At 41.6% G+C, this 16382-nt stretch overlaps 1 protein-coding gene across 1 annotated transcript in view; it reads right to left on the reverse strand.

Moving 5' to 3' along the window:
- Positions 1-2514: 2514 nt before the first annotated feature.
- HDGFL3 (HDGF like 3) overlaps positions 2515-16382 on the reverse strand; it is a 35785-nt gene continuing 21917 nt past the window's right edge. Inside the window, exons 2-6 of the mRNA XM_062501538.1 lie at positions 15927-16003; positions 12543-12681; positions 11083-11241; positions 9384-9530; positions 2515-2691 (exon numbers count right to left, since the gene is read on the reverse strand). Coding sequence (XP_062357522.1) covers positions 2686-2691; positions 9384-9530; positions 11083-11241; positions 12543-12681; positions 15927-16003 — 528 coding nt within the window. The 3' untranslated portion in view covers positions 2515-2685. The remainder of the gene's footprint in view (positions 2692-9383; positions 9531-11082; positions 11242-12542; positions 12682-15926; positions 16004-16382) is intronic.

Consider the following 16382-nt stretch of genomic DNA (forward strand, 5'->3'; position numbering starts at 1 on the left):
CAGCTCCTGTCCTTGGCTATGTATATAATTGGGTTGGGATGTAACTGAACTGCTCAAATGGAACCCAAATGAAGCGTGTACGATGTGTAAAATTGCACAACTGTGTAGTTGCACGGTCTGCTTTGTTTATCCTACTGAAAAAGGGAAAATAAAGATGCTGCCTTTAGCACCACTTCTCAACATTGTGACTGCACAGCAGTGGATTGCCAGTTTCCACAGCTATTTTTAAGTAAGCTGCTTTGACAGTTTTAGAAATACTGCATGAAGTTAAATAATAATAATGATGTCAGTGTTTAGCCTCCGCACGCTGAAGAATAGCAGTGCTAGCAGTCCCTGCACAGAGCTACTGCACAACATGAAGGTCGGCATTGTGAAGCATGAAAAATTAACATCCATAACTCTGTCACATGCACATGTTTTATTTGTCAAAAAGTATGTCTTGTGGGTCAACCTAGTTAAAAATCCCAAGAAATCTTTTAAGAAGCAATCAGCTCTTGTGGTAAGACTCCATATATGATAAGCAAATCATAAAGTCTTGTTAATTCTCTTCAGGATTCACTTCTGCAAGGACTGCTCACCTGCTTGCAGCCGAGCAGGTGCTCACCAGCACTTGTGGGCTGGGCACAGAGGGCTCAGGCCACTCCTGCATTTCCAGAGAGGAGGGGTTTTGGCTGTGTCTCTACAGCTACTTTTGCTAATGCTGCTGGCTCAAAAAGAAGCAGCAGCAAACACAGCGACCTTAGTTTGGGCAGCTTATGTTTCTATTTGTAATTACAGCTCTTTCTATGCCTTCAATGTGATTTTATATTAAAAGCAGTACACTTAGTGCCTTCTCACAGATGAAACTAGCTGATACATTTTAACTGGACACACTTTATTTGGGTATGTTGACTTCTTGGTGTTTTGATTGCATTAATTTTATTTTTAAGCCAAATCAGTAACAAGGAAGCAGTTCAAGTGCCTGTGTGTTGCACTCTGCAGGAGGGGACCTTCAGAGCACTGAGAAATTCAGGTTGTAACACTCTCCTGCTGAGCACTGCCCTGCAGTTCCCAGCAGCAGTCAGAGGAGAGGGCCCAGGTTTTACACCTCCAGCCAAAGGGGCAGGTCCAAAACACCCACAGCACAGCCCAAGCAATGCTTGTTGGCACCCAGCATCCCTAAAGCAGCTCCTTAGGCTTTGGGATAGCTCCATTCCAGTGCCTCTTCCCAGGGAAACAAACCCAGCACTGCCGGGCTGTCACAGGACGTGCTGGCTCACAAACTGGTATTTGAGCCTCTGATGTGACTTCTGATGTCTTTAAAGAAACTTTGAGTACATTCAAGGTGAATTTAATGACCTCCTGTTATCCAGAAAAGGCAAAGTACAGAAAAAATAAAGATCTCACCTGCACTTGTATCGATTATGGTCAACTCATGTTAACAGAATGTTTTGCTTTAATACTTGACTTACATTAATACCTCACATTATTACACGTATGAAGCCAAATATGACGCTAACTTAGTTGCTTACAACCTCAAACCTTACTCCCAATACACATTCCAATAAATTTATTCTGTAAAAACAATACATTTTTTTTGTTTCCTTTTTGTTTTGGTGGTTTTTTGTTTTTTTTTCCTTGTGATTTTTTTTTCATTTTAGTTTTTTTACAGTAAACTCATCAACTACAAACCTTGAATACGCAAAAGATGTTCCAAGGACAAGCATAACAAGGATTGATAAAACCAGACTAAATATGTTTTCACAATAAAAGCTGGCATAAAAATAAATAAAAATCTCTATTATCACAATAGCAACAATAATGTACACAGAGTAATGGATTTGGAATGCTTACTTACTAGTCTAGTTCTATTTCCAAAAGGAAAAAAAAAAAAGCCAGAATGACAGCATCCTTTTTTTAAGCCTTTCATTCTTTAAAATTGATGTTTTGTTTTGGTTTCCCATAGGGCTGTGTATCACAGTAAGCTTAAAAATGGAAAGCATCCAAATGAATGATTTCAAATTGTGTTGGCATTGGAAAAATCCTTGTTTTAATCTAAAGAAACACAAAAAGACTTTCACTAACTCCACATATAGGAACTAAGTCAGTGTACATTACATCATGGTTTGGAGAAGTATTAAGAGTATAACTAGCTAGGTACTTCTAATAAGGAAAGGTATTTTATTACATTATTGAACTTGGCGGTGATTTCAACTGAAGAATAATTTTTCTTTTATGTTGTAAACTGATCAAAACCCAAGAGAGAATGAATACAGGAAAATTTAAAATTATTGTATATGGAAGATAATTGTAGTGGTGTATGGAGGGGACTCATTTCTAAGATTTGTGTTTAAAAAATGTTGATTTAGAATGATATAACTTGGAGTTATGCCTTTTCAGTGTAGAAAAGGAATCTAAAACATGTTCAAGTATGCGATATCTTCATAAACCTCAGCCACTGGAAAAGGGCAACTTCATGCAATCAAATAATACGAAAATCAAAAAGTAACCCTTAGAAAAAAGGGTAAAAATGTCATTTCTGCAAACACAACAGATAGGAATGTGAATAATGTGCATACAAACTGGGATGCTGTTGATGTTACTAATGAACAGATGTGGTGACTCATATCAAATCCAAGAATATTAGACAACCAAACATGTAACCTTCTTGAGTTTTCCCTTAATATTCAGCAGTCATTATGTTGGTTAAGTCTGAAAGAGAAAGAGAAAAAAGTTCCATTTAATGTAAGAAATAACATGCTGCATCAAACTTGATACAATTGATGTCATATTTCCACACTTCAAAGTCACAGGTACAAGTAACCACCTGGTCTGTTCAAACAATTTTTTTTCCTAGAGAAAACGGCTTTGTTACATCAACTAAACATATCACTACAGAATATTAATAAGCACAGCTTTAAAAGTAAACATTTAGGGCTGTATTCAATAAGCAGCTCCAGTGATGGATGTGGGTGGGTTTCCCCCAGTCACTCCATTACAAACTTGTAGCACACTTCATGCACAACCAAATTTTGTTTTTTCCACTGCACTGAATTACTGATGGGCTTCATCAGGAGCTCAGGCACCACTGCATTCCTGGATGTCCAGCCACAAGAACATCCTCTCATTCAAATACACAAAAGCTTAGCAAGCATGAGCAAAGATAAACATTTTCATCGCTAAGGGATCCAAATGCTGCTTCTGAAAAGGAAACAGTTTGGCTCTGGCTCACTGTAAGGTGATGACAGAAAAGGAAGGAACTCCCACAGCTGAGTCAAGGTCAACACTTGCTTTCCCTGACATTAGCAGGATCAGGATCAGACTGTCCTTGCATAATCACAGCAAATATCTACAAGTCTCTGTTTTCTCAGATTAAACAGAGATGAGAAAATTCACCCAACGGCCCTGGGACATGTTACATTAGCCAGCAACATAACAGCATGCAGTGCACCATGACCACCCACCTCTGGCCAAGGAATCCCTTCTCCTACAACACTATAATGTCTTCCCTGTGTTTGGTCAGTGCAGTTCTCTCCTATGACTAGTGGTTTGTGAACAGTAAAAATGGAAACCTGTGCTTTCTGTGTGGGAGTCCTGGTACATCCTGACTAACACACACACAATCCGGGGTTATTATAATGTGCTCAGGCATGCAGTGATGCTTTACAGGAACTACCAGAGGCCTGACTCCCCCAAAAGGTGTAACCATGTGTTGCCCACCCAGCACACACAGTCCAGAGGCCTCTCCTGTTTCAGAGTCAGTGAGATCATACTTTGAGATGCTTTGGGGAGGTTCACTGCCATTCCTTTCCCTTCAGACTCAGACACCCATTAAAACAACTACACAGTGAATTGTGATCAGTCAATCAAACCCTGCTTTCTGCTGAGGTTCCCACTGGCAGCTGCTGCCCAGTGCTGACAGATAGGATGGGGTAACATGGTTGGTTCCTATGCTGTAACTCTCAGAACCAGTACAGAAAGATGTCCTTTTGGAGTATGAAACCTTTGCAATTATTAACCACAATTGCCTTTTTGGGCTATGTCCAGAAGATTGGGTGGGATCATTCTTACGTGGGTGCTGGGAACATTAATACTTCTCCTCCACGATGCCTCAGAGATACAGCTGCTGGGTCACAGTATGGCACGGCAGGAACAACAAAGAGACAGATAATGCAAATCATCCTCTAGGGTTTTCACAGTTCCCAGTTCCATGTTCCATCATGACACACATTTCACCTCCTGGGTGCACTGCCAGGTGCCCCAGCACCTGTTCCCAGTAGCAGACAGCCCCAGGATGGCTGCTCAGGCCAGGCTCCCAGCCCTGCCCTGCAGCTCCCGCTGCAGCCGCTCATCAAGGATGCGGCAAAGCTGAGCACATCCCGTGGTCTCCATGGTTTCACATCTCTTCAGAAACACATCAACTCTCAAACATCTTTGTTTGAACAAATCTCTCAGCTTCACTGTAAGCTATGGTACAACGTGTGCCCTGCTGCTCAGTGCTGCTGCACACAAAGGAAAGAGCACAGGATCTGACTGATTCGAGAGCAAAGCTTCTGTTATCAATGACAGCAAAGAGAAAACAGAGCAGGAAACAAAACTAAATCCACAAACTGCCCTCTGTTTTCTGGCACTGAAAATTTTTACCTTAACAGTGTCTGACAACTAAGTCAGCCATCCTGTACTTTGAAACTGCATGGGCAGAAGGATAATTGTTTATTTGCTCTATAAAATAGCTGCTATTCCACATCGGTTCGAGGTCAAAGTGGTTACAGGATTCAGTGTACACAGAGCTGCAAATATTTTATCTGTACTGGCTGCTTTAATCTCAACTTGCATTCAGACATTTACATTTCCTCTGAGTTATGTCCCATGTCCTTAGCCAGCAGTGCTGCTATCCTGAGCTACTGGAAGGCAGTAGCAAACAACACAACTCTTTACACCATATTCTATGTCACTATTTGATTTTTATATAGAAATTTTACTGTGCAATATTTAGACACATTTTTTTAAAATTTTATCTTTTGCTTTGAAGGGTAGATTTTAACACGCCTCAAATTACAGGAAAAGAAAATCAGACAGAAAAACGTATTGTTTTCATTTTTTGTACAAAATGCTTTTAGATTGAACCAAGCCCTAAATGCTATGCTTTCAATGCTGATAACCTCCCCCCCCCCTCGCCAAACCTGTTATACAGCCTGACCAATGTTATTCTTGACAAATAAAGAGGAGCAAAGGAACCAAACATCTCAAAACCACATCAGAAGGACACAGTGAACCTTTGTTTCTCTGGCCAGTTTGGCCATTACACTTGTACTTCACAGCAGTAACTGCAAATGTTGCTACCCCACAAGAACACCACAACAACCTGGACACAGACTGTTTTAAATATGTTCTCCCAAATGCAGTGGTGTCAGATGGCCATAATTGTGGACCAGATTTTGATCCCTTTATTCATGCTGGCAGTTGCCTCTACAAATAGATCCACTGACTCAGTTGGTAACTGATTATCAGTGTGAGTAAAAGACCACAGTCCTCTACTCCATTTTAATATTCAGAATGTACCAGGAGCAAGAAAATGTATTTCATTTCCAGCAAATTAATTCTTCTCTGAAGACAGTAAAATCATTCACCTCCTGCACCTGTACATCAAGTGCCTCCTTTACCAACATGCTGCCCAGACTATCACTAAAACAGTGAATACCAAAATGAAAATTTGCCACATACCCTGTGTGCTGACCCTGACCTTCTCTAATAAGACCATAACCACAGCCAGCTTTTGAACAAGAGTATGTGGCCATCCAGAAAGTAAAAAGTAGTTCAGGTGTTCAGAGTTATGTGAGCCAAGAACTAATGACACAAGTCACCAGAATCTAAATGAGGAATGTAAATCTGCTGCCATGAATTCACCAATTGATGAGCTAATTTAAAACCATGAAAGTAAACAACATAGAGCAATTAGTAACTTTCCACCAGAAAATTCTCTTTAAGTGGTATTCTGAGAAAGCCAAGACAATTTAGTATTTAACAGCAGGGAACAGTTCTGGGAAGATTCTGACTCAAGATTTGAGCAAACTCTGGGATGGGCTGTCTTAGCTAATACACTATTAGTTAATTAACAGCAGATTATCAACCCCTGAGGTTCAGGCTCTGCATCTTTCTGAGGAAGGAATCAGACAAAGAGCAGATAGGGAAAGAGCTTGAAAAACAGGTAGTGATGGGACACAATTACCAACTATGGTTGGGACTGAGGAAATGTCCCTTTCTTGAGAGTGCCTGTAGTACCCAAGAATAGCTCAGAAACTAAGAGAGGGAGATAAAAAAAGAAAGCACCTTTTCCTACCCAAGGGGTAAAAAGAAAATCATAAGCTGAGCCCTTGAACAGTATGAAATTGACTGAAAAAAAAATATAATAGCTCTGAAAGTACTTTTATTTGCTCTGGGTTTGAGTCTTCAGGAAGCTATCACTTCACATTTTCAAGCTTACCTCTACCACCTGGAGGTTAGAATTTTCATTTAAAAATACAGGTGAAGGTGCTCCTGCAATCATCTAATTTCGACTGTCAGCCATTCAAGAAGATCCCTATAATGCTGAGGGTAGGAGTGTGATTAAAAGGCGAGATTCCATCTGATCTGAGGAGGGGAGATGTATCCAGGCATTATAAAAGCTAATTACTCCCTCATTATTAGTATTATGAAGAGAAAAGCGTGTCTCCTCGAGGCTGCTGCTGCAGGGTCTGAGGCCTGGGAGCGGCAGAGCAGAGGCCAAAGGCGCTCTCAGCCCATGGGGAGCGCCCGGGGCAGGGTAGCCCAGCCTCTGTGAGCAGGCAGCTCCCGAGCAGCCGGTCACAGCGACAAAACCATGCGAATGAAACACGCCCGTCCCCGTTCTGCTTGCCTGTACCTTCAGGGTGTCCTTCCACACCTTATTAGAGCGAGCAGCGGTGTGCAGGCCGCGCCCGCTCCGGAGGGCCCTGGCGCCATCTCACGGCCGCAGCACCGGCCTGGTGCGACAGAGCAGCGGCCCCATCCTCGCCACGCTGCCTGCTGCTGGCCCAGGGCTCTTCTCACGACATTAAGTGATTCTCAACGGACCGTTATCTCATCTCTGGTCGTGTCTTTTAGCAGATCGAGACATTCTTCTGAATTCGTGTGTGCGAACAGAAGGATCATGTCCCATCTGCAGGTACGTGTCGGTCTTTTTCAGCCTTCCTTTCTGCAGCAGAGAAGCCCAAGAGTGTGGGCTGGAGGAGGTCAGTGCCCTCAGCAGAGCCTTGGTCTGGGTGTGCAGCAGGTCGTGGCTGCGGGACCCACAGGACAGCTGGCCCCGTGGCCCAGCTCGCCCATCCGGACGCGCTGTGGGACCGGCTGCTTGACACCAACTGAACGAGAACCTGCTGCTCTTCCCCCAAATGCTCTGTGTCTTCTAAAGGCAGACCTAAACACACTTGGTCTGCCTCTGAGGAGCAGCAGGAGATGGAGTGTCCCCTCCTGGTGCTCAAAGAGAATTGCACTACTGACCAAACCTCAGTGAAACGCTGAAGAGATTCACGTGTGAAATGATGATTTTTGCAGCAGAAATGCCCAAGGTGAAACACGTGGATCAGGACTTCTCCAAACTTATCAGTGCTTGTATCTCAAGCTGCCCTTAAAATCACATCCCCATTGACTCTTTAATCCACACTACTAAAACTCCACCTTTTCCATAACATTTAAAGCGTCCAAGACCTAGTAACAGACTGGGCTGCTCAAGTGTGAGTTCAAGGCTGCGTGGTGGGGCTGCAGAAGTCAGAGCAGAGCCACCTCCCCAGAGGGGTATGACAGTCTATCTTCAAGTTGGTGCTGGCAGGAAGGGTAAGACTGTTGACAGTATTTCAGCACAGAGGCTAAAATACCTGTAATTCTAAAAATGCTGAGAAGCACCACGATGTTGTAGCATGCTGGACTCTACCTCCCAAGCATGTCACACCCAGAAGAAAGAGCCATATGAATGTCAGTAGCCACAAAGCCAACATCCTGTGTGACGTTTTAGCTACTTAGTCTGTGACTGACCTAACTCAGTAAGCATTTTGTCCTTACATAGAAAATGTGCCTGAAGTTCACAGACATATCCCGTCACTGTCACAAACACGGGAAACACAGCAGGCCCTGCTGAACCTCTTGCTACCTCAGATGCATCTTACAGTTTTCTCACTCAAATACCTGCCTGATGACATGGAAGTGTCATAGTGTTCACTAGGCAGAACGTGGGCCACACTCATCAGCCCCTGATACTCTGTGGGTGATAGGCAAGTCTCCTTCCATCAGCCTCTGGCTCAAGCCAGCAGCTTGTTCAGAGTGAGTGGGAGACACTCAGGACACATTTTCCTTGTGACCCCATGAGCCACCTATCAAAGTTTTTATAAAGCAAAGTCACAAAACAACTACACTGCACTGCAGAGAGAGACAGAGGGAAGGAAGTTCTGGGAGGAGTCTTGCAGCAGGAGACAAGGACAGGTGCCCAGAGGTTGTGTTTTGTGAGAAAGGACTGTGGCTGAGCACACAGCTGGGTGCTAAGGCACCTCAGCAGTGTCATATGAGAGCCTGTGCTGGCTGGCCTCCTGTCACACCTGGGGATTCGTGTCACTCAGCTCCTATGACAGCCCAGCCCGGCTGCTGCCCACGTGGCAGAGCCTTGGCATGGGAACTGCACAAGGACTGGTTCTGAGCTGGAGCTGTATGTGCTGGAGCAGTGAGGCTTGTGCTGCTCCAAAGGTTCAGAAAATAGCAGGGGTTGTTAAAGGTGGCTGAGTAACCAGTGGCTAATCCCCCTGCTCAGCAGCCTTCCCATCTTGTTGTTGTGGTCACAACAGAGTAATATTGATATGAACACACAACTGACCCAAACACACAAGGAGATTGTACAAAGCTGATCTGGAGCAGACTGTATATCCCATCCTTGGAAGGCCACAGCCCAGGGCAGCATCTGCCCTGGAGCCCACAGTATGCAGTCTGTAATGTGCACATGAACCCTCATGAACTCCAATAAAGACACTGGGACCACACAAATAAAACAAGTGTGAAAGGGTAAGCAGGCTCCCTGTTAGTGAGCCAACATGCATTATGTGAACAGTCTGATTCTGCTCTCACATCAATTTTGCATCATTCCAGCTCATGGTTTTCAGTAGCTCCTCTCAGCTGACATCTATGCAAATGTCAGAACAAAAATAATGCTCTTTTTCAGTCATTTCTCTAGAGCAAAATGTGTACCACTGTAGGCACCAAGTCCATGCTCCTGTTCTAGACACATTCTGAGCACTGAAATGTAACCCAAGAAGGTGGCATGTGGTACACACAGGTCACCCCTGGCTCCAAAGCCCCCCAGGAGCAAACTGCATGGGAAGTGAGTGACAGGAACAGAAGATTACCCCTTCACTGGTTTTCTGCAAATCTGAAGAAGTGTTTCTTGTGTCATTGCCTGCGTCCCCAGCATCAGAGCTGCTCTTATTTTCTTCCTCTTTGCAGTCCTTATCATCTTCATCTCCAGGAGATTTTCGTGACTGCTTGGAGGATTTCTAAAATAATCAACAACAAAGTTAAAATTTAAACCTGAGCTTCAGCCATAGGAAGACACTTCTGAAATGTATGTGGAATGCTGTCTGATCATGCATTTTCCTGTTCAAGGTGAATACTGGGGAGGATACATGGGGTGAAAAGCATTTTTCAGGTGAAGTAGCTGGAGTTACTGTCACCAATGAAGGAAATTTCTGTGAAATTCTGTGTTCAGCACCGGTTGGCAGCTCAATTGACTGAAAGACAGACCCAGTAATAGGAGCTGGGTATTAGTGTTGGGTCACCTGTAGGTTTTGTTAGTTAATGAAACAGATGGTGCCAGCTTGACAAAAGTTTTGATTAAACACAGAGATGTAAAATGAGACTAACATTAGCAGAGCTGCTTTCCATACTTTTTTTTTAGTGCTTGTCAGCTTTAATATATTAACATTAGAGCCATGTGGAACCAATACATCTTTTCTGTTCCCTTTATGTTATGCAATTCTACAGTACAAAAGGATAAATTGTGGCATTAAGCCACCATTTTCATAATCCTCTGTTTGCCCAGAGTCTTCTGGAAAGATGGTAGACCAGACCTGAATTTCTAATGTAAAACACACAAAAGAGGTGAAAATACATTTTGTTTGGTGGATCAACCACAAAAATTCACGCTCTCCCCCAAACTGTGCCTGGATCAGATTGTTTGCTTGCTTCTTCTTATTTCAATTACTTTTCACTTTGAGAGAAGAATAACATGAATGTGAATAAATTGACTCTTCCACACTTTCCACAGTTTTTCAGGTGAAGGGAAGCCCTGGAGGCACACACAGAACCAGAGGAAGTGACTATAGTGTTGTTCCCTTTCACCCAGGTGACAAGTGAGAAGTCTATCTGAACTCAAAGGTGTCACTTCTCAGGGGATTATGTCCACCAGCCACTGTGAGACAGACACATTACTCTTAGCTTCCTGATCTACACTGTTACTTAAGACATTAAGAGGGCTGGTAGGTACTACAGTGCAGGTCTTATCTCTACAAACTGAGCATCCTACTCCCTGTTTAATGAATTAGTTCTTTTTCCTTCCCATTCTGTATCTTGGACTGAAGTATTTTACACTCAGCTACAAGAGGAGCAGCTGAGCACATCTGACCCTACCAGATCATTCTGGGAGATGGTAGGGAGAAGCTGCAATTCTCCTGGACAGGAACAAAACCTGAACTCATGACTCCCAGAAGGCCCATTCCTAAGGCTTTTTTTCTTCTTGTGGAGAGACCTATCTGAGATGATCAAACCTATCAATCCATCTATGCATCGATTTTTTTGCCAGCCCTTCTGATCTCCTTCCCATAGTTTCACCTTCTTCTCAGTGTGTGGGCACTAGAACAGGGCAGAATACTTTAACTGGTGTCTCACCAAGGCTGTCAACAGAGTAAGAGCATTCCCCTTTGCCTATTTGAACACATTGTTATGATACCAGAATCAAAATGCCAAAGGAGGAAGAACAAATTTCCATGGGTGAACAGTATTCCAATTATAAATGCCCATGGGTAAAAACAGGAAAAGTCAGGAGATAACCTTTGAAGTGTAGGATTTTTTCCGTTTTGAGCCGGCTTTTTCATTCTTTCTTTTTCCTTTTCCATCCTCTTCTACCCGATCACCTTCCTCCTCACTGCTGGCATCTGCTGTATTTCCTCCTTCTCCTTCAGTTTCTGATGAGCTCTGTTGCTGAATTGCCTTTAAAATAATAATAACAACAACAAAATAAACAGTAAAAATATCACTAATTATTATTACTTGATTTTTGTTCTGCATTGAAGATAGAAGTAGTGGAAATGGACATTTTACACTTTAATTTCTACAGTTAAGAAGAGGTCAGGTTATTTTTGCAATTATTACAAAAAAAAGGGTTGCAAAGGCAATTTTCTCAGTCACCACTTGAACTCAAGTTATGAGATGCAGATTCTGGGATAGCATGTTCTGAAGGGTTTACACAGAAACAGAAGATCTGATAGCAAAAATGTGTTTTCTGGAGGAGAACTAAGGGCTGCTCATTGGAGAGACCTGGCATGTTGTACCTGGGGAAAAAACTACTGACATTTTTAGACTTTGGCTGCAATAGGATAGACGTTTTTGTGAGAGAAGATGGCTGTTATACTCCCCTCAAAGGGCAAGATCTCTGTGTTTTGGAAAAGCAAATGCAGACCAGCAGGCTGAGCACTCTTTGACAGCCCATCTCCCACAGACTATTCACTGGATTTTTTTTTCAAATCCCCAAGTGTATGCAAAACATGTGTAGGACTGAAAATATGAAACAGGAACTGAGAGAAGCAGCAGCTTTTCTGCAGGTGGTCTGTATCTCTGGCTTGTAGGGTTTTGTGATAATAATGTAAAAGGTGTTTGCCTTCTTTTGAAGGTGATTCCTGCCTTCAAAGGACCACACTTTTTTAATGAGAAAAATTCTTTGTTTTATACAGCCCACCAACTACTCTTCTCCCCCTACAGCTTCACTGACTTTCTGCTCTGGACATCCAACAGGGAGAGCTGTTGTACAGCAGCAGCTGTCTTGTACCAGCAGCTTAACCCTCCACCTCCTCACTCCTCTTAGCTTTGGCACTGTGTGTTATACATTACCAATGTAAAAATCAAAAGTGCAGTGACCTTAAGGTCTGTGTAAAATGCACGGAGCCTGATACAAAAATAAACAACAGAAAGAAGAAGTCAGAAATTATTTATGTTTGTACAGGAGTAAATAAAACCATCCATTTTTAATTTAACTAAATGTGTTGCAGAATTTTCCACTTCACCACCCCAGAGTATCATAGAAAGCAAAAGGCTCTGCAGCATGATTAAAGTTCCATTTGTCACAGAGCGTGAGACCACAGTTGTCTTTACATTACACAATTACCAGAGCTGTGAAACTTTCTTGCTCCATCAAAACCAGAACCTTACACATGACTCTTGAAATGTTCACTTTGACAAACAGTAAAAGAAGAAAACAAGAAAGATAAGGAGCAATAGGTGTGAAAATAATTTACCTGATATCCAGTAAACTTTACTCCAGGGTTGTTTTCTATTTCCCACAGGCCTTCATTAAATCCTTTTCGCTTGTTCGATTTCCCAAACTTATCTTTATATTCTTTATATGGGAAAAGGTCTTTGGGCCCCAGGAACGCACTGCATTTTAACAGAGGCAACATTCAAAAAAGGACTTAGCAATCTCCTCTTCAAAAAAATCAAAACATTAACAGTGCAAAGACTTTCCCTATTCTGCTCATTCCATCATTTCTTTTCTAGTTTTATTTTTTATTTATTTGTCACACTGCCTTTGAGTTACTGCTGTGAGTCTGATTTAATGGATTGGCTCACCATCCTGATGTTTGATGTAGTAAAATCATGCTGGGTATCTCTAGAAACAACTGAAACATCTCTATTTTATTAACTACTGCTGGGAACAGGCACTTGAACAATTTATGAAAGTTCATTAAACAATTTAGGATGTCATTGCTTGTGATAGCAAGGGACCAGACTTCCAATCCTAGTGTTATAAAACCAGACAGGCCTCAAAAATGCCACATGAAAAGTTAAGCATGTAAGGACTGCCTAAGACCCATGCACCAAAACTTATCCCTTGTACTATGGGATAGAAAAAGCAGTGGTTTTTATTACTATCTATACTGCCAGTAAGCCTGGGAGCTGCTTTCTTGGAATTAGCCCCCCGCATACTAAATTCTGTACAAACACAATAAAAATTCTCTTTTCCAAAAATCTTATAATTTCATATAAGAACAAAAAAACAATGGATGAATATAGGCAGATGAATAATACAAGGAAACAATGAGACACACAGGGTGCTTGTGGCCAAATGGTTTTTAGACAGCATAGCAAAGGAGGGATTTTGTGCTTTGCTGCTGCCTAAGTCAGCTACGCACTGGGCCAACTAATTTCAGGCACAAGCACCACAATACAGGGAAAAATAATTATAAAAAAAAGAACAGTGATGATTGGTCCTGCTTTTTCCACACACATTACAGTAAAACTCTAATTCCTTAACTCTTAAACTGAAGAAAGCATAACTTTCTTTTCATTGGGTATCTATAGCTACTGCATTCTGCATTGTGGCATTGAGATTGCAATCACAAGTTAAATTAAAACAATGAAGGCAAAAAGATCCCTTCATTCCCACATGTGAAGATTCTGTGTCATCAATGACCAGAGCTGAGCGAGTCGCAGCGTCCTTCACCGTAATCACTGTCCTACTTTCCTGATGATCTTTGCAATTCATGTTAACACTCTGGTCTCCATTACTGAGGGACTGTGGAGTTCCAACACATCCAACACATTCATTGTTGTAACCTCACCACACTGGGAATTGGGACACTGGGAATCTGCCCTTCTTTGCAGCCGGGCTTCTGAGGCACAAAGATTTGTCCAAGGTCAAAGTCAAACTGATAGCAGAGTACAGAGGAAAAACCAGCTCTCTTCAGTCTCAGTCTAATACCTTAATCTCAGAATCATATTTCTTCCTTTCTGCAATCATTATTTCAGATTAATGCCTGATTTGTGCCCAGCATTTTTGAATGTACAAAGTTCCATTCACTTAAATCATCCCATTGGCCAAGCAGTTTGCCAGTGCACAGTCAATTGGTTGCTAAAAAGGCATCAGATGACAAGTCCCTGAGGAAAGAGCTTCCTTCTAACTCCATGTGAGACAGCATGGGATCCACACTCAGTTGGATATTGAGATCTCTTAATTATATAATTACAAAGCCAAGAATGCATTTCTACCTGAAAGCCAAACAGTGATTTCCAAGCTAACAGATGTAATGTTAATATTAAATGCTCCACTGAATAAATTATGTTATCTACGCTTCTGCTAATACCAGGAGATGTCTCCTTGTTGTCAAAAATATAAACTAATAATTCTAACACAGATAACAAATCTGTATGAAACTTAGTATGAGCTACCTTAGCTCAACAGTAATGTATGGGAATGTTTCTACAGCCTTTTATGTAAAGTAAACACTGAAAAGCTGTCTACATCTTTGCTTGAAATACATTCATTGCCAGTGGGAGAGTACTGCTCTGCTATAAAACTAAGGAGCTGAAATCTACAGCTCATTTTAAACAGTTAGGCTTTTATATTTATAAAGTAGGAGCTACAAACGTTTTCCCTGTTTCAGATGCTACAGTGAGATCATGAGCTCACAAAATCCAAAACAAAAGAGATTATCAGTTTGGGATTCACTCATTTTGGAATAAAAGTAGTCAGTTTTTTCTTAAATATTTCTCAAAAAATAATGTGTCCATTCAAAAAATAATTACATTTAGGTTTCTGATTTGAAAGCATTGTAAGTTTATTTCAACTTTATTCTTTTCAGATTATTTTGTGACAGTACTATTAGACAACAATATATCAAAATATCAGATTGTTTCATTATAGCAATGGGAAGAACTATTTTAACTATTATGGCTATTATGAGCTTTATAAAGCAGAAACTGCCTTTAAAGATTTTTTTAAAATAAAATGTGATGTATGAGCTATGGAGCTGATCATATTCTGGAATAATATTAAAATTCAAAAATAAACAATAAATTTTTAATAAAGCTTCAAGCTTCTAACATTGAATTTAAAATATCATCAGAATTTCATTTTTTTCCAGTTTTAAAGGAATTATAGAAAACATGTTACCTGCAAATGGTGAAGGAAAAGTTTTAAAATTAAAATAATTCATGCAAAATGGAATGTGACTTACTTTTTAGCTACCTCAGACATCATTTAAACTAGAGACATGTACATTGTAATCTTGAAACTCTGTAGCAATTACGATGAGTCCTAACTTACCCCTTGTTCTGTGATTCCTTTCTCTCCCTAACAGCTCAGCCAGCTCAGTTCTTCTATCTTCACTTCTGTGAGCTCCATCCTACAGTATTCCCAGCACAATCCTCCCAGGAATGCACATATTTTAAAGCTCTGTGAGGACTGCCTGAGACTCTGGGGTCTGCTTCCTTTCCTATCACAAACTACCAAGCCAGTTCTCACACAGGACATAAGCTCAAACATGTCCAAACACAAGAGCCTGATCCCTACTATCATGGACATCCAAGTAAAAAAATGTTTGTCCCTGCCTTTGACTTCAGGGCTTTTCCAGACCTGTTAATGAATTCATGCCAACCCATTTCTTTACAGGAAACACAGGCTTTTATGTTTAGCTCATGATAGACCATGAAGGCAGCAGCATTCCCAACTACTTTCAGCTTTCACTCCCATTTGTCAATACAAATGAGTTGGGCTTGCAGGACTTATCTCTAGGCTCCCAATGGCTTCAGTGAGGATTTGTTCCAATAAAATCAGAGGAAATGATGTTAGCTGAAGTGGAAAAAGACATTTTCAAAGGAACAGGTCACATTCATTCACTTACGTTTCATGAGTCCCAAAAAAGAAGATGGGGTATTTATTTGCTGGAGGCTTCACAGCTCCTTCAGGAAGTTCATCAATCTGTAAGACAGCAAGCAGTGGAAAAAAGATTATTCCCAAAAGTGGTGTCCCTTATCCAAGAATCCCTACCAAGCCATGGAGGTGCTAGTACAGGTATCCTGCAGCCCTGGGAGGTCCCACTGTGTGCTGGGCTGGGGAAAGGAAGACAGCTGCTGGCTTTTCAGGCAGGCAGGTCATACAAAGTCAGCACATGACTGAAATACTGCAGGGAGACAGCAGAAGACCCAGGAGCACACACAAAGTTTTAATGGTTTCATGGGCATTGTAATACACAAAAGGCAATAAAATCTAGTCTGCTTAATTTAAGTGTTAACTTCAGATGCTGCCTCTCATCAAAGACATTGAAGCCCAGAGGTTAATCCTGCCTGTCTCACACAGC

The sequence above is a fragment of the Cinclus cinclus genome, chromosome 13 (assembly GCF_963662255.1).
Source record: "Cinclus cinclus chromosome 13, bCinCin1.1, whole genome shotgun sequence".
NCBI classification, from domain to species: Eukaryota; Metazoa; Chordata; class Aves; order Passeriformes; family Cinclidae; genus Cinclus; species Cinclus cinclus.